At 43.3% G+C, this 23498-nt stretch overlaps 1 protein-coding gene across 2 annotated transcripts in view; it reads right to left on the reverse strand.

Moving 5' to 3' along the window:
* The window catches only part of GPC3 (glypican 3), a 413594-nt gene extending 391701 nt beyond the window's left edge, over nucleotides 1-21893 (reverse strand). The window contains exons 1-2 of one of the 2 annotated variants that reach the window (XM_058536777.1): nucleotides 21354-21893; nucleotides 227-301 (exon numbers count right to left, since the gene is read on the reverse strand). In XM_058536777.1, the coding sequence (XP_058392760.1) occupies nucleotides 227-301; nucleotides 21354-21528 (250 nt within the window). In that variant the 5' untranslated portion in view covers nucleotides 21529-21893. The remainder of the gene's footprint in view (nucleotides 1-226; nucleotides 302-21353) is intronic. The other variant, XM_058536778.1, reaches the window with a different exon arrangement.
* Nucleotides 21894-23498: the final 1605 nt, after the last annotated feature.

Consider the following 23498-nt stretch of genomic DNA (forward strand, 5'->3'; position numbering starts at 1 on the left):
AGAGTCGAAATTTTCCAACTGTAGGTCAATAGATAGTCACTGAGCCCATGCTAGACTGGGCATTGGAAGGACACAAAAGCAAAGAACTTGCTTCTGCCCTTCTAGGAAGGCTTTGCCAATAACACTTGGCTATATGTGAACATGGATATTGGGCCAAGGCAAAGACCAACAACTCAGCCTTGACAGCACTTCACCCCACATAATAACCACATTCCCTTTTACATACCCCTTTGGCTCCAGAGACCAACTAATGGCAGATAGCTTCCTGATGGGATGGCATGCAGTGGCAACTGGAAGGACTCTGAAATTAGACAGACCAGGGTGTGAATCCCAACTTGGCAGCTTAACAGTCATGTGATCTTAGGCAAATTACTTAATCTCTAAACCTCAGCCTGCTTATCTATAAAATGGGGACAATAACACTTACCTCTCGAAGTGGTTGTGAGGATTAAATTAAACTCTTAGTTGTTTCCCAAACACTTGCGTCCACTTCCTGCTTCATTGTTTTGCTCATGCTGTTCCTGTCCCTGGAGTGCTTTTTCCCTAGCTTCAGCTATTACAACCTTCTCAGCCATAAGGTCTCTCTCAAGTGTCTCTCTCGTAATGTTTGTCTCCTCTCCCCAAGCTACCCTCCCCACCAAATAAACCCCATGAGCTATCAACTCGCAGAATTTTCAGCACACTTTGAACCTCTAATACTGCATTTTGCAATCTAGGTTTTATAGCTATTGGTATACTTTTCTTATCCCTACTATTGTAAGTATCTGTAGGCAGGAACTATATCTTGGCCATCTTTGTATTCCCTGACATGGCATAGTGCCCAGTATATAGTACACACTCAATAAATGCTTGTTGAATGAATGAGCAAATACTCAACAATGAGACCCTGCTTCCTACACATAGTAAGCTCCCTGTGTCTTGAAGCATTCAAGCATAATTTGGGTAATAATATTCGACATACCCCAGAAGGGACTCCTGTACTAGGTAGGAGGCTGGACCTGGTGACCTCCAAGATTCCGTTCTCTCTGCATTTCCCTGAAGGCCAGACTCTAAGTCACTAATCTCTTTACACACCAAGGTTGTCACTACCATAAATGTTAGAACTGGTCCTCTCGTCATAAGCAAGTGTGACAGCATTTCTTCAGAGAATGTCTCATCTGTGACAACTATATATTGACCACTCTGCATATAAGTTGTGCCTAAAACTCAGTATACCTGAACCTAAAAAGGCAGTCTTTTGCTTCACAGATGTTTCTAGCTTCCAAAACTCCCTGCAGCTGATGTTTCAGCAAAACACAAGAACTAGGTGGAAAGCTAAGGTAGATTGAAAGCACACCATCACCTTGAGCCTACAGATCCTGTGAAAAGGTCTTTCAGGTGGGTAATAAGCAACAATTACCTTCCCATGGCTAAAGTGTTTAGAAAATTTAAGAAAAAAAAATCCAACAAGAGTCATGAGTTAAGACATAAAGTCCATACTGAATAATATGGTGGCCTATTCTGATTCAGAACTCCTTTTCTGATCAAGAGTGACTCGGGTAAGTCATTTCACTCCCCAGGTTCTCAATTTAACGATTTGGAAAATGAGTTACCAGCAGTTGCCACCCACATCCCTCTCAGGAAATGCACTGAAATTTTACAACCAACTTTAAGCTTCGCTAGAGCAAGTTCCCCTTAGAGTAGAGAGCCCCGGTAAATTGGTATGATTCAAGAGGCCCAGAAAGCTCTCTTCTGCAGTGAGTTGAATGGTGCCCCCTAAAAAGATATGTCTATGTCCAAACCCCCGAAACCTGTGAATGTGACCTTATTTGGACCTATTTGGAAAAAGGATCTTGCAGATGTAATTAAATTAAGGATCTCAAGATGAAGTCATCCTGGATTATCCAGGTGCGCCCTAAATCCAATGACAAATGTCCTTGTAAAAGACACATGGAGGAGAGACACAGGAGGAGGAGGAGGCCACGTGATGACAGAGGCAGAGATTGAAGTGATGCAGCCACAAGCCAAGGAATGCCTGGAGCCACCAGAAGCTGGAAGAGGCGAGGAAGGAATCTCTCCTAGAGCCCTTGGAAGGAGTATGGCCCTGCTAACATCTTGATTTTGGTCTTCTGGCCTCCAGAACTGTGAGAGAATAAATTTCAGTTGTTTTAAACCACCAAATTTGAGGTAAGTTATTATGGCAGCCCTAGGAAACTAATACACCCTCTATTCCCCTCTACCCCACCTAAAAGTATCTGCCTAGCAATATCTAAATGTTTCATCATGGGTGAGTTACTACTTTGGTTAAGCAATTTCATCAGGTGTTGTCTTAAAGTGCTACACTCCTTGAGTAATTCCCTCATACCTCAAGGCTAAAGAGTTTACCTGGGATCCTCCTCCAGCACAGGAAAGAAGGGTGAGGCAAGGTAACCCAGAACACCTGGACAGGGACTAGGGGCGATGTCAAAAAGAAAGACTAAAAAGAAGACAAAAGGAACCAAAACCAAATTTTATCTAGGGTCTGCCCTGAGAAAGTCATATTGACAGAGCCCAAATGTTACTTTAACAGCAATAGTCCCATACTATAAGAAGGAAGAAACCTTGCAGAAGCAAAAAATGATAATATTGCCTGCGTCCTTGGCCTGTAGTCCAGACTGGACTGAGGAACCTGTTAGGGGGGTCCTCAGACCAACCCAAATGCCTCACTCTCACTGCTCAAATGCATTTGTTTTCCTATGCTTCACAAATTAGGCATATTTTGGATACATAAAAAAACTGTTTCAAGCTATTAGCAATTAAATAACTACAAAGAGAGCCGGGCAACAATGGAAAATGCCTATCAGTCTGGGCCTCCAGCCCAACCCTGAATTTGGTAGGAGTCTCTCATCACATTACACCTACCCTAGTCTTCAGCACTTCTGGAGATGCTGTTTTAACCAGCTCCCGGGCAAATCTTCCCGATGCCCAATTGCCCTTACTGTTAAGATGCTTTTCCCAGCTGTAATGGCTAACCTAAATTTCAGTTTCAAGCCATTGCACCTTGTAATTACATTCTCAGCCACTGTAAATAATCTGTGCCCTCTATTTTATCTTTTCCCTTTCCCTATGATAGGAACCTATGGAAAAGGAAGTCCATTGCCTTGTTAGTACAACATACACACTGCACCTGAGCAAAATGCAACCAAAAGATAATCAAACACTCACTCTTGATCCCTGAGTGAGAAGCAACGTTATTGATCTTTTCCTTTTTCCTATCCTTCGGCGGATCTGAATGTCTACACTGACATGCTCTAGTGCTGTGGCATTTATGCCATCTTGGGGAATAGCCGTGTAAATGCTCCAGTAACTTTATACATCTTCAACATACTGTGGTGTTAGAACTTAAATATCCGAAGGACTGGGAAGGACAGATTTTCCTCCTCCTCCTCCCCCTACTCGCATGTAATATGAGTCAAAATCCTCACTAATTGGCCCTCCTCCTGCATGTTACTGAAGTCTAGACTGGGTGGCAACCCCTTTCTGTGGAAGAGATTTAATGAAGGAGAAAGTGCATGGGAGAGGATTTGCCAAGCAAACCATTGCGAAGCGACTTGGAGACACAAGGAATTTTTGGCAAGCTGAGGTTGGAGGCTAAAGGATATTGTTTCACACACACACACACACACACACACACACACACACACACGGTGGTGAGTTCACTTTACCCCGAACCAAATGTTTCCTAAAATTGAGGAAAATCTAAGTTATTAATATAACACATAAAAGACTCTTAAACGATGGTCAGTAGTGACTTTTTTCCTCCTTGCTTTCTTCGGAAGCTATGAAAAACAAAAATTAATTACCCAAACAGGTGATTTGGGGATTTCCCTTCCATTCCCATGATTTCACTGAAAAACTCAAAAATTGCCAATAGTAACTTCATTCTCCTGTCAAGCCATGGGGTGATTCAGATAGAGAGCTCTCCAGAGCCTAGTGTGGGCTCAAGAGGCAGTGCCAGGAGGGCTCCAGATCAAGCTGAATGAACCAAGCCTGGATCCAGCGTCTCCCAGTGGGCTGCTAGTCTTATATGACCCGCCTTCAGAAAGCCACCAGCTCTCAAGACCACAGCAATTTCGTTCAGGATTATCTGCCTCATTGAATTTTAACTGTTTTTTTTTTTTTAAGGGAGAACTGAAATAAACGAGAAATGGTGACACAGGAACTATGCAGCCAATTCTCCCAAACAGTGCTGAACATGCATATCTAAGGAGTGCTGGGTTCAAGGTAGCTGGTGCTACAGTCAGCTGGGGCAGTGACGGAAACAGGTTGATGCAATCACGGAGGCAGTTCAATTCACGGAGAGAAGATGACCTTCACTGAACAGGAAAATCAAATGCCCATGACCCCAGACTGCAGAGCTGCATTAGGGATGCAGCAGTCCCCAGTTTCAAGCCACTGCTCTTCCCACGCCCTCCTCCTTCCCCTCAACAGATATGGAGACCCCCTCCATGCATGGTCCTCATCTGTCTACATGTCTGCCTCCCCCATCAAGAGCAGAGAGAGTGGACTGTTTGACTTTGAATCCCCAGTATCTCACACATACTGGGTTCTCAAAACTGGTTTCGGGAGTAGTTCTTAGAAATGCTGAGCCCATCTTAAGAGTGGTGATTAGGAACATGGTTGTGGAACCAGACTAAGTGGGATTAATTCATTTCACAGTTATTTGACCTTGGACAAGTCACTAAACCTCTCTAAGCCTCAGTTTTCTCATCTGTAAAATGGGGGAAATAATAATACCCACCTGGTAGTGCTATTGTGAGGATTAAATGGGATGTTGCCCATAAAGGGCTTAGCACAGCGCCTAGCTCAATAAATGTTAATGATTATGAGCACCGCCCCCACCACAGGTGCTCAATAAAAACTTGCTGAATTGAAGTTACACCAGTGGCAATGACTAGCAGATGTGAAGGTGGCCTGGGCTTTTTTTTTTTAAAGGTTTTCCCACCTCACTCTGCACCAGATGACCTCTGAGAAGTTTTTTCTTTTTCTTTCTTTCTTTTTCTTTCTTTTTTTTTTTTTTTGAGACAAAAGATAGAGTAGGGGATAGTTAGGCTCCACTTTTGCTGATCTTCAGTTTTTCATTCAGGGCAGAAAACCAAGTCTGGCAAAGTCAGGCAGATGATTTTCTGAGAAATATGACAAGGCTATTAAAAACTCTAAATGAAAGTTGTGTAATGAGCATGAATCTGAATACATTTAAATTTCCTCTAGATCCAGTAATTCCAGCAACATCCTTATATATTTTTAAAGTGTGCTTTTGCAAATGTGAGGAGACCAACGCCCTAAAAGATAGCAGGATTTCTTCAAGAGTGGGGGTGGGGAGGGGATGCACAATTGTCGTGAAAATCAACCCCTGAAAATGCACAAGATTTTATTACCAAACGGATGCCTGAGAAGATTACTAGATTTTTAGGGTCTTTGCTATCAAGAGAGCAACCTGCATGCCTGAAATAATTAAGAAGAGACTCAATTATCTAGTAAACTGAAATTTCAAACCACCCTGCTTACCTAAATGAGAAAAGCTGCTTAGACTAAAGTGTCATTACTTCTATTTAGACAAGCCTTAGCAAAGATATAAAAGGAGCAAAAGACTGGGACCCCACATTCTTCCCTAAGCCACAACAATGCCTGTTTATGTAAATAGGATTTTCAATAACAGAATGGAATCTGAAAAAAATGTTTTCATTATTATCTCTGAAAAAATGCAAATGCAGAAGATGCAAGTCAAGGGGCTTTCACTATGATGGGCATTGAATACCCTAAAATATTTCTTCTATGTGAGTCTGAGCCTGGATTCCAACTGGATCTAAGAAACAGGCAACAACTCTTTCTCCTTAAAAAAGTTCTGAGGACAATATGAGGAAGCACAAAGGTTTCTCTGATCCCGTAGCAAGTTGAGTACATATTTACTCAAAACTCAGTTTAAAAAGAAATAAAAGTAGTAGTAGATATCTATTTGCCTTTCTTTGGCAGCCCCTTCCAAAATCTGGACCAAAATATAAATATCCTTGCCTCCATCATCATCACCATCTGACAATCAAACCCTCCCGCATGACCATAACAACCTCCAGGCGCAAACTGAAAGCTCATTAAAGACTATATGAAGGCTATTTATAGAAGAACTAAACAAAGAAGGAAAGAACTATTAGCAAAATTAATTAGACTGTTCATACTTTTGACAACTATTACTATTTGTTTGAACTCAAGTGTCCAGCTCCTTTACTGACAGGTATTGATGACTATAGAGATATCACGTAGCCAGAGTTTTAAACTGACCCTGTAGTTTTCTGGTTCAAGAACTCAGGTTTTGACCTATACTCTGTATATCAGCCTTCCTGTTGCTGTTTAGGCAGCTGATAAGAGGCAGAAATCCTTCTTGCTCATTAGGCCATTAGCTGCTGTTAAGCAAAGGGCTGGGGAGGGGGGTGTTCAGTGGCCCAGAGGAATGTGCTGGACTCCACATATAAAGCCAGCCCCGATTTGGGGTTAAGAATTTAACCTCAAAAGGCTGACAAGTCATAAATTTGCCTGAGGTTCATATATATGTGTGACTTTCACAGTTTATATTTCCTAGCCAGGACTCAAAGTCAAAACATGCCCCCTGATTAATGAATGGTACTAATTGTTATTCCTGACTTGAGAACATTAGTCTTTATCCAAAATATTTTCTTAAAAAACACACAATCTCATACCTAAAACTCTCTGGCTTATGGGAGTTTGGATAACTAGGTAGGAAAAAAATAGGAAGAGGAGCCTAGTGTTATCTGTTACTTGGTGCTACCATTTTGGTAGTCAAGATTGACGCAAAAGCTTCCATTTCATTGTGTCCGTCAGGCACAGTGCAAAGGAATGTCCTCCGAATCTAAACATCTGAGATAAAGCAACCATCTGAGACTCTACACAAAAACTCAGCTGGGACAGGGACGGGGGAGTGGTTAGGGAGAGAGCTGAAGTATCTTCAAGCACATTTTGTCTAACTTATCTTGTTAAATATTTATACGTAAGTGCATAACCTAACAACCTTGGCCAAGCTTGGAAGAGATAATAGATACAGGACAAACAAAAGATCCCTATAAGTGTAAAGACCAAGCTAAAATACCAAGGAATAGTCCAATTGGAATACACTCTCTAACCTGAAGTCAAATTTGAAACTAGGACAATAAAATCCTACAAGTGAAACAATGTCTCTGAAACGGGACAACTTCATCAGGGAAAAGCAGGCTACAATTTGGTCAGCCTACAAGGTAAATGTCAGTTCTACCCCCACTAGCAGTGTTTCAAAGGGGCTCCCTTATCTTTAGAAAAAGGAAAGGCGTTCAGTATAAGAGACTTCTAAGAACAAAGATGCAATTTGCATTCATTGAGAATTATGACAGTGAGAGAGAATGTAAACTACATAGCAATGATCTGAGGTACTTGAGTCAGATATACTTAGCCTTGTCCTATTTGTACAAAAAGCCTTTTAAATACTCAGAGTTCTTAGAAAGTGGAATGTAAATTCATCAGTGCGTATTTTAGAGCTCTTCATTTCCAAACTAACTAAGGAATCGAATTTCGCAATATCCCAAGAGAAGTAACCAGGTACCCAAACCAAATATGTGGGCAGAAAGGAAAAGCCTGTTTTCTCTCCAGAATCACTGAGCCGGCAGATGTGGAGGAGGCAGAGGCGGATGGGGGGAGAGAGAGGAGAGAAGGAAATCAGGAGCTAGAGGAAAAGGAAACACAACTTAAAACTAAAATACAGAGGAAAATATAAAACATTCCACTCATCTATTTTTTTTTGGAGAACAAGAAACACAAAACCATTCAATAAATATAACAAACCATAAAACACCTTCTGTTCCAAATTATAACCAGTTGAGAGTGTGAGGGTGGAAAGGAGGAAGGCCAAAAGGGGAAATGTAGAGAGCAGCCCGACAGATGATGAAGGGAGGGCCCCCAGTAGCTTTGGAGGTACACTGAGCCCCAGAAGGGCTGTGATGAGTTTGCACAGAACATCTGCTGTTCCCCTTAGCTATGGGTGTCAGAGGAACTTGGGCAACTTCTTATCACCACTCTATGAAATGTTGATGAGCTTTTTGGGAATTTTACCCAGAATTGTTAGTCAGTAATACATCTCATTGCCACTAGGACCTAACTTGAAAATAAAACTGGATATTGTCGAGGGGTGAGGGAAGACTCTGAATGATTGAATAAATGCTGGTTGCAACATCACCTTCAGGCCTTATGAAGGAGGCCACCTTACTCTCTCAAAGAACAAAGAAAAGGCAATCTGACAGCTTTTGAAGGCCAAAAGAACCTTCAGGCAACGTTATTAAATTGACCCACAGCACTGAAGTTTCAAAGGCAAGAAATGACTTAGGTTTTAGAAATTAACACTTGTATAAAACCTTCAGAATTCCGTAGGGGGGGGAATAAACCTTTATTTCAGAAATAAACTTTGAAGTTTGAAAACAAAGCAGAAAATCTGTTTCTGAAAACAGAAGGGACTATTTGAAACACTGAGCACAGTTCTTCCGTGGGTCTTTGAAACTCTTCAAAAGTTACACTCTGACTTCTGGGGATGGCCAGAGAAGATACAGCCCAGAATGCCAGCAAAAGAGAAAGTGGGAAACCATTAGGTCCCTAGGATAAGGGCAAAATGGTCTCAGAAGATATTTGCCTCTGGCCACAGGAAATTAAGCCAAGGCCTAGACTAGAGGTTCTACCCATCTGGGAGAGCAAAGACTGTTTTCCAAACTAGTCACAAAGTTCTTAGCTGAGGAGCAAAGATCCTGTCGGCTCTCTCTAGCCCCTTCGTTCTCACATTCTTACTCTCATCCATTCTCTCCGTCTTTCTCCTTCCCCCTCACCACTCTCTGAATCTCTCTCTCTCTCCTTCCCCTTCCTTCCTCCCTCCCTCCCCCCACACATTTCTTGTGTATAGGTCTCTAAGGCCACATCAATGAATGAACAGCTGAAGCATAGCACAAATGTGAGAAATCAAAAGAACATCGATCCATTATGTGCAAGACCCTTTCTTAAATGCTGCAAGGTTCTTACCCTCAAGGAGCTTACACTTGGAAGCAGCCCTTCTCAAACTTTAACATGAGTACAAATCACCCAGGGATCTTGTTAAAAAAATACAAATTCTGATTCAGTAGGTCTGGGATGGAACCTGAGATTCTACATTTCTTACAAGCTCCCAGGTGATGCTGATGCTGCTGGTCCATGAGCCACACTTTACGGAGCAAGTGTCTAGTAAGAAGAAAAATGTCAAGTACATAAATAATTATAAAAGCAAGTGAGAACCAAGGCCATAGGAGAAGTACAGTGATAGCAAGGGTTCAAAGGGCGAAAACGATCACATTTAGATGTGAGGAATCACGAAGTGATTCATGAAGAAGATGGCATTGCACTGAAGCCTTGAAAAATGGGTAAGACTGCAGCAGGCACTGATGAAAAAAGACAGTCAGATGGTCTATAAGCAAAGGCTTGGAGGCAGACAACTTATAGGGTCCTTTCAGTAATGAGTTAGCAGCCTATTATTCTTAAATAGAGAGCACACATGCCAAGAAGGTAAGAGTGAGAGACATGATGGAGGCAGACTTGCAAGAGTTAGCCATTTAATCTGGGTGTAAGACGTGTAAAAAGAGAAGTCAGATTTCCAGGTTTCAAGTCTGGGTACCAGAGATGCTATCACCAGAAATGTAGAATGTTGGAGAGAGGCAGCTTTGTGCAGATAGGAAAAGAAAGTGATGGACTAATTTTTGGCTCTGTTAAAAGTGAAGCGCTGGCAGGACTTCTGGATGGAGATATCCAGCAGGCAAGTGGGAAATCCTGAACTGGACAGTAAGGAAGAGGTCAGCTGGAAAGAGATATAGGAGTCATTCAAACAGCGAAGATCATGAAGTCATGGGAATGGATGTGGGAATGAACAAAGAGAGAACAAAAAGGACAAAGGACAAATGCTACTGGAACACTTGCATCTAATAAAGGGTGGGAGGAGGAGGGCAAACGAGCAAAGATAGAATCAGATTTGCAGTAGGAGGGGAACCCAGAGTAAAAAAAGGTCACAAAAGTCAAAAGAGTGTGGGAATTTAAGTCAAATACTTTATATCCAGACCATATTCCTCCCCTTCATAATCCAGTGGGTATACTGGAAAGATCAGGAGCTATGGAGTGAGACAAATCTGGATGAAAATCCCGGCTCCACCGCTTACACAACCTTTGGGAAAGTAAACCTTTCTGGGCCTCAGTTTCTTCATCTGTAAAATGGAAATGACACCACGTACCTTTCCGGTTTGCTGTGGAGATTAAATATAAAGCAACTGGCACATAGTAGGCACTCAGTAAATGGTAGTCTCCATGATCTTCCCTTGTGGCCCTTACAAACTATTCCATCAACCTGAAAGTGGCCTCAAAAAATCTACTGGAGGGGCCAGCCCGGTGGCGCAGCGGTTAAGTTCACACGCTCTGCTTTGGCAGCCCGGAGTTTGGATCCCGGGCATGGACTGGTGCACCGCTTGTCAAGCCGTGCTGTGGCGGCGTCCCATATAAAAGTAGAGGAAGATGGGCACGGATGTTAGCCCAGGGCCAATCTTCCTCAGCAAAAAGAGGAGGATCGGCAACAGATGGTAGCTCAGGGCTGATCTTCCTCACAAAAAAACAAACAAAAAAATCTACTGGAGAACAGGGAGTTGCAAGCTTATGTTGAATGAAAGTAGAAACCCTGATGAAAGCAACCTCTTGAACAACAGAGAAACTAAGGGAACTGTCCATGCCAGAGAAACAGAAAATTATACAACCCTCTCCCCCCACCCCCAACCAAAAAAACATTACATCTCCACAGACACTTAAGAAAAGATCAGCCCAATTACGCAAGTATTCCTAGTGTTTGCTTGGAACCACATGTTCCAGAGACTAGCCAGCAGGGCCCAGTCTGAAGCGGAATAGAGACCAGAGCTCCAAAAGCTACACACTGTTACAGCTTTCATCTCCAGAGTAGGAGAGTGCTCCCCAGGGGGAGGGCCGGAGGGGCCTCCATGTTGGAACCAGGCAGGTCAGTAGAACTCAGAACCTGCAGACACTTCACGAGTGGTTGCATTGTTTGTACATCAGATACATGAAAGCAAGGCTTTCACGACACAAATGTTAGGTATGATCGTGAAAGACCACCCACTGCTAAGAGTAACAATTAACAACTTTCAAACAGTTTAAAAAACACACATAATTATTAATTATTGCTATCAAATATGATAGAAATCTGATCCCTTGATTCTAATGTATTTCTACACATAGAAGTCTCTCTCTCTCTCTCTCTCTGTGTGTGTGTGTGTGTGTGTGTGTGTGTGTGTGTGTGTGTGTTTGATAGTACGTTATCTTATTTGCAAAGTCTTGGACCATGACAACATATACTCATACTTTCTCTTAATCAAGAGAGTTCTTGAAGTCTTTGGCAGTTTTTTTAAAAAATCACCAGATGTTGGCAAAATACATTTTAAGACATGTCACATGCAAAAGCCTGGAAAATATCATCCACACCCATGACTTCCAACTTAAGCCTATATGCTGATGAGTCTCAACTATGCTTCTCCCGAACTTCAGAAGAGTATATACACTATTTCCCAGTAATCTCATCTATTTCCAGAGTTTCAATTACTATCTCTATGCTGATAATGTCCGAGTATGTATCTCCAGCCCTGATTTCTCTCTCTTCTATGATCCAAAACACAACCTCAACTACCTAGCAGACATTTCTGCCTCAATGATCCAAGGACCCCCACAAACTCAACCTGTTCAAAATCGAACTATTTCACCCCTTAAAAATATGTTCCTCCTATATTTTACTCATTTATTCAACAAATATTTACTGAGCACCTATTATTGGCCTTAGCCCCACTACCCAGAAAAACCAGAAGATCTAGCCTCTCCCTTCTGTCCTCATATCCAGTCACCGGGTCATGTCTACTCTACTTCTATTCTCTCAACTTTATCTTTTATTCTCCTATTTACCGTCCTGCTTTTTCCCCTGCATTACTAAAACTCTCTGACACCACTCACTGTCCAGTCATCTTCCATACTGAAAAATGTTTTCTTAAAATGTTGTCATGGCTCCTCATCATCCTTGGATACAGCACAAGGAAACTCCTCAGCATTTGCTGCCTACTTTTCTAATTCCTCTTTCCTCCTTTTTCCCCTGTGCTCCAAGGAATCCAAACTATTCCAGTCCAACAAACATGTCATTTTGTCTCTTACCTCTGTGTCTTTGCATGTACCTCACATGACAGCCCACTTAAGGCAACCAGGCACCCCTTCGCCATAGCTCAACAGCCCCCAGACCCCCACCTGGTGCCCAGCTCTCTAGCAGCTCTCATTGTGCTGCCCTGACATCCTTGGTTTTCCTTCTCTGGCTCCCTCCCTAGGCAGTGATTTTTATCTTATTCATCAGCTCCTAGCTCAGCACCTGGCATAGAATCAGTGCTCAATAAATGTTGGTTGAAGAATGAATGAAAAACTGTTAAATATTTATGCAGAGATAGCATATAAAGTTCATTTTTAGTAGGTTCCTTTTCTGAGAATTTCCATCTGTTTTCCAAAACAGTTAAATGTGGTCCCCAACACAATCACTCCATGAAACCTAACTTGGAAACCACCTCTTGGGTCACATTCTCATTTCTATGGAGCTCAACATGTAATGCAGCCAGTGCTAGAAGTAGTTCTCCAAAATCAGCCAAATTCACAATATGGATTGACTGCCACTACGTTAATGAGGATCACATCTCTGTACTTAGGGAAATGATGGAACTTGATAAATAAGCTCTAGGATATCAGTGACAATGAGCTCTGCAACAATTTGGGGCCAATCCAACTGAAAATGGTTTACTCGAGCTCTGAAGAGCTGTACCCCCTTACTCTTCCCAGTGTAAGTTAGGCTTATTCTCTAGATTATTAAGGGCATACAAATGTAGGGATATTATATGTGTGTGTGTATGAGTGTACAAATATGTGTGTGTGTGTGTTGGAACCAAGCAGACGGATGGAACTCAGAACGTGCAGATGCTTTATGAGTGGTTATATTGTTTGTACATCAGATACATGAAAGCAAGGCTTTCATGACACAAATGTAAGGTATGATTGTGAAAGACCATCTACTGCTAAGAGTAACAATTAACAACTTGCAAACAGTTTAAATAACATAATTATTAATTGTTGCTATCAAAATAACAGAAATATATATATTTATACATATGTAATCTATGAAAATATATAAATATATATATAACATATCCAAACACCATATTTAGAGAAAGCTGCAGCTAAAAATCTCTCTCTACTTGTCACTTTCTCCTCAAACTTCAGTTTTGAAAGAGGGGCAACAAGGCTTCCAGGGCCACAGAGAATAGATAACTATGCTTGAACTCCACCCCTCTTCCTCAGTCTCTACTGCAGATCAACTTAGTCAATGATGCATTCAGAGAATCAATCATTCTCTAGGTGTATGCCATCCTGGGATCTCATTCGACAGTGATCAAGTCCTCCAGACTATGTCTTTAGGTGTTTATTCTACATTAATTCCAACCTTTATTAATAACTCTGAACAAGGCACTCTACTCACCACTCTAGAGGATATCATGATGAGTCAAACATGGCTCCTGCATTTTACGAGTGTAGAGTCTGGCAAAGGCTATGAAAAAAGCTATGTACTTCAAAAAACAGATACCAAAGTAAGAAGTACAGATAAAGCATTTCTGGGAACCAAATGCAATTGGGTCATATCTCTGTATTATCTCTGCACACAAGCAAATTTCCAAATTCAAATGTTTTCTAATCCTTTCAGTCTGTTATGTGCCAGTTAATTTTCTGACATATACCAGAGTGAGGGCTTTTAATCTCCTCCCTGTATCTGTCACTCTAACTCTTCCTCTCTTCACCATGTTTCCCGCAGTTTTATTCATCCAACCCAAAATCTGACAAAGAGCAATGGCGACTCCCAGGATGCCAATATATACTATAAGTACCGGTATGCAGAATTTGTGAAAGAGGGAGCCGTACCATAATTAAGGAAGAAAGTATGCAAATAGAATTCTGGTATTATTTTCAAATCAACATCATCCCTTTCTTTTTTACCCTCTTTCCTACTTGGGCCTCTATCTGAAAGAACTCCCCAATGGGTCATCCCTAGCCAACTAATTGAGTTTTCTCAGCTGACTTTAAAAGTGTGCCCTAATGCATACAGGAATTAAGAGAACTCTCATGAGGCCCTTTATCCTACTCCAATAAAATTTCTATGGCTGAAAATCCACTTTGGATTATGTCCTTTTAAATGTACATTTATGAAGCTTGATGTTATAGGTAAGAAACACCAAACACCGAAGAAAAACACATACATTCAGTGAATGTTCTGTAAATGACACCAAGTTGCATTATTTTCACAAATCTATATACCACAGATCTGTAAAGTGAAGATAAATATATGCATCTATGTACACGTGGATATATTTAATTTATCTTTGAACTACTTAGAATAGCCTTGTAAACAAGCACAAAATACTTACCTTTTGTAAGATTTGGCTAGTCTACTTCTTCCAGGGAGTTAGAGTGTAGCCAAGTGAATTAAACCAATGGCCTTTATTACTTACCTATAGACAACAAGTGGATTTTTTACCTGAAAAAGTAGTTACTTTTTTAGAAACCTTAGTATATTAGTAAAAATGAATCAACTACTTAAATATTGGCTTTATGGAAATTTTATGCTTGTAATACATTTTTAACTCCATTTATTCATTTAATCTACAAATTTTTATTGAGTAACTTTTATTTGTACTATGCACTGTGCTAGACACTGCAGGTACAAAGATAAATATGATACAGCCCCTAACCTCAAGGAGATCACAGGACAGTAGGGAAGATACAGATAATTATGAACATGTACCTTAAAGATGCCAAAATCAGGATTTCTAATTTTCCAGTAATAAACTTGTTTTCAAAAGGCAGACTCAAAAAGGCCAATTAAAATTCTACTCTAAAATCTTGCCTTATTCTGGATTTATAAGAAATAAACGCATGCTTCATTGTGGAAATTTTGAAAAGCACAGAATATTCTCAAAAATTATCACTTCTGAGAAATGTACATCTTTCAACTTTCCGGGGGATGGATAGAATACAATGAGAGGAGGTTTCTTTTATAATGACTTTAACTGCTTCGTCCCTTCTTATTGCCACTTTCACTTGTATTTATCTCTCTTCCTATCAATTATTTATCAATATAAGCCTATTAAGTGTACTTCAAAGAGCTCAGTAGATTTACTAATCTAGCATATAAATACAATTTCAGCTACTAGAAGTAATTAACTGTTTGGAACACTAGCAATGCATTTTGGCCCTAACAGTGACTCCTTTTCACTCATGAGGAAAAACACAAACTCTCACATAAGGCTTTATCCAGCTACACACAAAGAGAGGCAAAAGTGAAAATGCCTTTCTTGGTAATCAATCTGGATTCATTTTTGTTTAAAAATGGCAAACAAATATTTCTAATAATTAGCACATGGATAACTGATCTTTAATTAGCCTAATTTAAAGTACAGAACTAAATCCTCCTTACTTTGTATATTCAACAAGGTACCAAGTGAGACTCTCATGTTCCGGTGAGCATTTTCCCGTCACACACAGCATTTTGAAACGCACATTTTCTCTGCTGATATGCCCACCTTCACCTTGCTTTCTGAATCACATTCTCTCTGTCATTATATCTCAGAAGGTAAATTCCCATTACTTTATGCTGTCTCTAAAGCCAGTCTGGGGCCCATGACTTGGATTCTATTTTCTGATGCTCATTTCTTAATGGAGTTCTAGGGATCCTGTTTCAAGCCAGACAATTTGCTAAATATGGGCAGATGGTGGGGGATTTTTCTGCCCACAATTTCCATTAGACCCTAGATTACCAAAAACATCAAACCCGTTTACAAGCTCGGCTAGGGCTGAATAGATGTTGGCTCCCGGTATGGTCTCTAGAATTGAGCCTGTGCACAAATTCTGATCCCAGGTTACAGAAACCTGTGAGGTACTTCAACAGGTCCGTGCATGTGTTATAGCTCAACTCCCAAATATGGTAATGTCAACATTAGAGAGAAAGGTCTAGATGACATTAAATCAAAGAGAGTTTGATTTAAGAGATGTCTTACAATTTATGTGCTATAATAATTGTTGATCTTTAATGATACTAAGCCAGTCATAACAATGTTGCTAATTTCAATTTGTTCTTTGGGTACTCAACATTAACAAGCCCTGCCTGATGGGAAGAGTCGCCAGCTAACCGAGGTAAGCCTGAATCTGACTTCAGTCAAAATATATGTAGCCTGAAAAGTTTGTCCACATACCCCAATAATGCACCATAAAAATTTGGACTTATGCTTTTAAAATATGTAAGATGAAACATAGCTTAAGAAAGTATTTGAGAGTTTATAGAGAATACATAATGATCTAGAAATTCTATTATCGTCAATTATTTACTAAATGCTCTATGGTGCTCTGAGCATCGTGCCCAACACTGCATCAAATGCAGTGCTTTCCCTTTAAGAAGCTTATAATCTAAAACATACAAATAACCATATGCAGAAAAAAGCTAGAGATCAGAGTAAAAGGAAGCATTCACAAAAATGTACAAATTCAGCATGCCAGAACTTTTCAGTTGAGCAATATGATCCCCAGTGAAATTCTTTCCAAATGATGTATCGTGTGCACAAGTTATAAGTGATTATCTTCAATTTTCTTAGAAATGAGTAATAAGATACCTCTTAAGACCCATGCTTTTGCATATGCATCAAACACTAAAGTTGGCGTGGTCATTGATAGCTGCCATTTAAGGAGAAAACATATTTTCTGTCTTGTCTCATAGCAGACAAATCCAGGCCTCTTTTCTCCCAGGTTGGTAATAAGCAGCCTTTTTCGAGGCTACAGTGAACAGCAAACATTGCAACTCTAAAGATGGAAGTACCAGCATGCTCAAAAATATTGCATCAAAATATTGGATACAATCTACCAGCCCATAAGAAAAAAACCACATTGCAAAACTGACACCATCTGTGTCATCTAGCATCCATCAAAATCTTCTTACGTCTGTATTTCCTAATGCTTACAAACGGAGTGTGCTCCAAGAATTAGGAAAACTCTTTTTAAGATGGCGGCCCTATTAAGAGAGTTCTCCCTATCTCCCACTTCATCTCTTCAGTTCTTTTCCCTTGCCCAGGCTGGCTATTGTGATGATTTCAGCCAATTTCCTGGAGGTATTTTCTAGCCCTTTTCACCCTATTTAATCCTACAAGTTTCCTGAGAAGGCTGTTTACTTGTACGCTCCCCCACTAGACGGTGAGCGCCTTGACAAAAGGGACTGTGTCTTACTCCTCTCGGCACCCCCAGCACCTAACACACAGCCTGCCAAGGAGCAGGCAGTCTTAGACTCCTTTCAGGCCAAGGTGCTCCACTGATCATCAGCCGTCTCCTCAATCAGACTGCTGCTTCCCTCTAAGCACATCCCGGTACCAATCATCAGGATTAGCGTAATAAATACATTCAGACCACATTTGAAAGAATCCTCCAAACTGTTCCAAGTTAACGCACGCTAATACAACTTTTTCTAAGTTTTAACAAATCACCTGCTCACCCAAATGCCTAGTGCAATCTCAGAGGAGAGAAAACTTTCCCACCTTCTCCCTTCTTATTATCTCTCCTGACATTAGGACCGCTAACTGCTTCAAACTAATTGGGGAACCACAGCTGGCAACTCCGATACAGTTGCTAGTTCTTACACTTTAAACAACAACGACAACAACAAACACCAAACTCTCTCTTTGTTTCAAGAATGTTGATTTTTATTTTTATGTCGTTTCATCTATTTTGAGAAACTCCAAGTCAATTTTGGCTCTTCAAGGCTGCCTTTTACCCATACGGGCATTTGGACTTCTGGAGTGGTTCTTGCACTTTCCAAGGCCCTCTAAGGCAAGATTCCTCAGTCTTTTGGGAGTTGCAACACTACCACGGTTTGTTTGATTTTCTCATTCCCATCCGTCCCCTTCACCACCACCCCCCACAAAAGTGGTGTATGGCATTCATAAAGTGAATTACACTTGATTTTTGTTTAGAGGAATTTTTTTCAGACTTCTGTACCATTCCCTTGAGACAATTGGAAACATCATTGTCTGATTACTAGCTCACTTTCTTTGCCTAAAATTGTATCCATTCTTGATTGCGCCTGTGGGTAGGTTAAGCAAAACAAAATAAACATCTAGACTTATGAGCTCATTGGCTTTTTTTCTGAATTTTTCTAAATTAAATAAGGGCAAAAGAGCTGCACTGAAAGTCAGTTATATGGATTTTTCTGCCAAATGCTAACTCTGTGTGCCTGGTTTCCATCTGTGGTACTTTCCAAGTTACAAATCCTTAAAAAAAAAAAAGAAAAAGTAGGGTATGAAAAGATCTATGGAGTTTAGGGACATGTTATTTAGAATTGCTATCCTGCACCTTTGAACACTCTAGAAGAAATGGGAACATGAGATTGTAAGGCTTTAGATCAGCTCTGTGGAAGTCTAGTGTAGTCCTTCAGCACCAGTGATTTATTTTTTAGGCTGCCTGATTTCAAATGCCATTTAGTCTCATCCATATTAGCATAAGAAATGTACCTTATCCACTCTAACCCAATTCTGCTAATGGCCGAAGTTAGCAGTCAATCCCAAATGCTCCCCCTACGTGAGACAGGACATTCTTGAGGATTTCTTCTTACTGTAACCAAATCTCATTTTATCTGGGACAAAGAAAGCTTTAATGCAGTTAATACAGTGGAGCGGGCAAACTGAACATGGCTTAAAATATTGACGGACAAAAGAAGTCAAGCGGTCATCATGATGGTTCATAACCATCAAATAATTTGCAGCTCTCTTTCAATTTCTAGCCACTGAACGACAGCAGCAAATTACACATTTAGTCACTTTGAAATTATGCACTTGCCATTGTATTCAGTCTGCCATTATCATCTCTTCTCTGAAATACTGATGGGCTCTTTCCACACATGGACATTAGGATTTTCACCATGTTTTCCATATCTACAGTGACCATATTTGCCCAACTAAAATTAAGGACACATGGTTTCATGCCAGGACAGAGTACTGGAAACCTGCACTGCCCCAGAAAATACAGGATATATGGTGGCTGTATGGGTATCACCATATTTGAAGTTTGGCTTTGCTCCAGTACACATCAGAACAGCGCCTGCCATGTAGAAGGTGCTCAACACTGCATAGGTTTGTTCAATAGAAATGAAGTAGGGAATGTCGGGTTTATATGGCGAAGACCCTTGGAAAGTGATTTTTCTATAGAGTTTGGGAAATACTCGAGGAAAATGAAAAATCTCCATGGCAAGTCCCTGTTCTCTCTGGTATGGCCGTCCTTAGGCTGGGAGTCAAGGAGTTCAGGGAAGGAGCCCAGGCCAAATCTCATACACACAGTGTGTGGGCCCTCCCAATACTTTTATACAGATGCTGCATAGAGGCAAGCAGCCAGAGAGCTGTGGGTGGGGGGAGGCCAGGCGCCTGCATGAATGTGTGTCTGGGGGGGTGCTAAATGAATATCTATGTGTTCCCTCTGGTCTTTTTCTTCTTTTAAGCACAACCTTTACTCCCTGGCTTCAAATCAGCCAAATGTGGCCCCAACTCCAACCCTCGACCCATTCGTCTTGTGGGAGCTCATCCTGTGAGGACGAATTTTTACATTACCAACAAAAGCATGTTCTCTGGCCTTAGCTATCTAATTACCATGGCACTTCGAGGGGAGAGAGATTCGCCTGTTGTTCCAGCTCTGTGGAACTGATTCATAGGTTGCCCCTTACAGCTCCTGCACACGCCCACATGGTACGTTATTAACACTTAGTGGAAGAGGTAGTTCTACCCTCCCTTAGAGCGAAATCCTGCAAAGCATTATTTAACATATGCGCAAATGCGTTTCAGACACCAAAAAGGGTGACCAATTACCTTTGCAACTAAACAGCAGGCTCGCTCGGCTCTTTTCATCCACCTAAAGAAAAGGCTGAAGGCGCGCTGGCTGCCTAGGTAACCTCCCGCTAGTGAACGCTCCCTGGCAGCGCCCACAGGGCGCGCATCGCATTCACAACTTGGTCCAACCATCAGGCCCGCCTCCCTGACTTGTTGAGAGCCACGAGCCAAGTTTTGGCGAGGGCTGCTTCCAGAGCCCTCGGAAGCGCGGGACGCGCGCCTCGCTGGATGCATGGCTCGGGAAGAGACCCTGGAGGCCACAAACGTCTGACGGTTTGCGAATAGAACTGGCCGTTTCCTCAGAGCACACCTCTGATAAATTAACCTGTTTGAAACCGACTCTTCTTGCCCGCCTTGTCAGTGTAGCAACTTGTCCTAATTGGATTCTAAGGCAGGCTTTTAGGAGTCCAACCGCGGGACAGTCAATCACATAAGGCTATTAATATTCATCTGTTGACAGCGGCAGCCGTCAGCTAAGGTTAAAATACGCCCTTACAACACGATCTGATTGTGCAGAACAAAAGGCAGGCGTTCAGAAACTTTCCTCCACCCAAAATCATCGACCCTTCAGGGTCCAGCCTGTCAAGAAGGCAGATGAATTTGAGAAGAGGAGGAGTTAAATCATCTTTGGACTCCTGCACCCTGGGCCAGCAGCACCGTTTTTGAAACGATTTTGCAAAGCTAGACAAGGGACGCTGTTTTGAAGGAAAAGGCGCAGTCCTCCTCATTTGGGGGACCCACTTCCTCAAAAGTTTCCCTCAGCGTGTCTTTACCTGCCACTGCGGATTCGGAGATCTTCCTCAACTTTGCCTGCACTTGGGCCCGCGAGCCTCGGGAACCCAGGCTGCGGAAAGGAGGGCGTGGGGGCAGGTTGGGGAAAGAATGGCCGGAGCCGCGGTCCAGCTAAGGCTGAAATACTGGCACGTACGTGCGAGCGAGGGTGGCAAATTCCCGAGGCGCCAGCTCGGATGTGCGGCGCCAGTTCGCTGAGGCCACGGGAACCAGCTCCCACCTTCCCGCCCTGCCAAAAAAAAAATGGGTGCTTGGGAGAAGGCCATCCCAGCCGTTCCTCCCACTCGCACCTTCTGTGACAGCAGAGCGAGCCTGGGAGATGCGGACACGGTCCCCACACACCCTTCTTCCCTCCCTCAGTAGATCTGGCAGGGCTCCGGGAACAGCGACCACTCCCAGGTGCCCAGCGGCAGGGCGCGCGACTGCGGCCCCGCGGGGCTAGCGCGCTCCGGGGACGGCCACCACGCGCCCCTTGGCTCTCCGCTGGGCGCGGGGAACGTGCGAGGGACTCCTCCTCACCTGGCACGGGGGTTTCAGGCACCCACTTGAGTCCGGGCTGCAGTCTCTGGAAGAAGGAACGGACCTGGTGACAGGTGGCGTCCGGCGGCGGCGGCGGGGGCTGTGCCTGTCCCGGGCAGTCCAAGCTGAGCAGCATCGCCACCACCAAGCACGCGGTGCGCACGGTCCCTGCCATCCTGCTTCGCGGGGAGCGAGGAGAGCGCAGGAGAGTGGCAGCGGGAGCGAGAGCAGTCCCAGGACTCGGCAAGCCTGGCAGTGGCCCTGAGGAGCGGGAGACGTGCCGCTGCCCAGCCGCTGCAAAAGTTTCCTCGCAGCTACCTGGGCGCTGGGCGAGGGCGGGAACGGCTTGGAGGCTCTGGGCGGGGCGGGGCTGACCGGGGCGGGGCGGGGCGGGGCGAGGAGGGACCGGGCGGGGCGGGGCGAGGCCAACCGCGCGGCCAGGGGAAGACGGCAGCCGTGCGACGCGAGCCTGCGGGTGCGGAGTGCGGGGCTGCGGGGACTGCTGAGGCACCGCGGCGCGGAGACCGGTCGGGGGCGGCGCGACAGGAGGACACGGAGCGCGAGCGGTGGCTCCTGGCAGCCCAGCCCAGCTGCCCGCTCGCTGCCGCTCTACACAGGGTGCTCTGGCATAACTACTGCAGAGGGGCTGCAGGCTCGGGCGCGCTGATTGGCTTCCCAGCAGCCGTCCCCTCTGACTGGCTCTGGGAGAAGTTCCCCAGCCTCACTCCTCCTTCCCGCCGCTCATTGGCCTACAGCCGGGAGGGCTTTTCCCTTTAGGATTTTTGCAACCTCTCCATCCTTCCTTGGGCTGCGTGGAAGTCCCTGGCTTAGGTGCCCCTCTCTGCTTCACCACAGGCCCCCTCCCAGCCCGGTCCAGCTCATCTCTGGCCGCCAAAGCCAAACAAGGTCTTCCTCCTCTGCACAAAATCCACCTCCTCTTCCTGCTCTCCGAGGGGCTTCCCTCGAATCGTTTTCCCAACGCAGCTCCGCCGGTTCGCAAACCCAACGCACAAATAGTCACATTCAGGGCAGCTGGGGACCGCTGGGGGGTTCACAGCCTGCCTCATCTTTGAATATTGTCCCTAAAAAGTCTGAAAGCCCCTGAGGCTTGCTAGGTTTGATTTAATAGAACCGCACAAAGTCAGAGAAAGCACCTGACCCCAGGATGTTAAAAGAATCTGTCTCCTGCGAGAGACCCCTGGTGACCCTTCATGAAGCACAGCATAACTGGTGACAACAAGATAATCTGGGGCTTAAAGCCAGCCTAACTCATTAGAAAATCATTTTACACAGCAAACTCATTGAGCCAGAGCTAGCCTGTTTCTTAGATAGAGAAAAGGCTGTTTGAAATGTCTCCTAGACCCAAACCCCCGCCTCTCCTGCTTAAATTTCACCATTAGTAATCCAGTTCTTTGAAAATCAAATACCTCTCAGAGGAGGAATGCATTTAGTCATTACCTATATGCTCCCAAGTAGGGATCTTTAATCTCTACACATACACCTTAGCACAGTGCCTTGCACATAGTAGGAACTTAATAAGTATTTGTATAATTAAATGATTTAACACCTCAGTGTCAATTAGTTTATCACTTGATTGTGTTGTTTCTGATCCAAGTGAAAGTAGGTTTTGATAAAGAAAGAAGAGGGGTAGCTTCTGCACCAGGAATTCTCCAGGGAGTCCCAGCCGAGGGGAGAGGAAGTCGTGCGCCAGAACTTGTGGGCTGAGAAGAGAGGCAAAGGACCGGTAGGTTGCTGAGGAGTTCTTTCATTCTTTCATTCATTCCATAACAAATATTTGAACTCCTGCTATGTGCCAGACACTGTGGGATACCAACAGACAATGGGGATACAAAGATTAACCCATGGCACCTGACTTCAAAAAGCTACTAGTCGAGGGCTGGCCCAGTGGCATAGTGGTTAAGTTCACCCGCACCACTTCGGCAGCCTGCGGTTCACAGGTTCAGATCCTGGGCACAGACCTATGCACTGTTCATCAAGCCATGCTGTGGCCACATCCCACATACAAAGTAGAGGAAAATGGGCACAGGTATTAGCTCAGGGCTAATCTTCATCACCAAAAAGAGGAAGATTGGCAGTGGATGTTAGCTCAGGGCCAATCTTCCACACCAAAAAAAAAATGCTACT

The sequence above is a fragment of the Diceros bicornis genome, chromosome X (assembly GCF_020826845.1).
Source record: "Diceros bicornis minor isolate mBicDic1 chromosome X, mDicBic1.mat.cur, whole genome shotgun sequence".
NCBI lineage: Eukaryota > Metazoa > Chordata > Mammalia > Perissodactyla > Rhinocerotidae > Diceros > Diceros bicornis.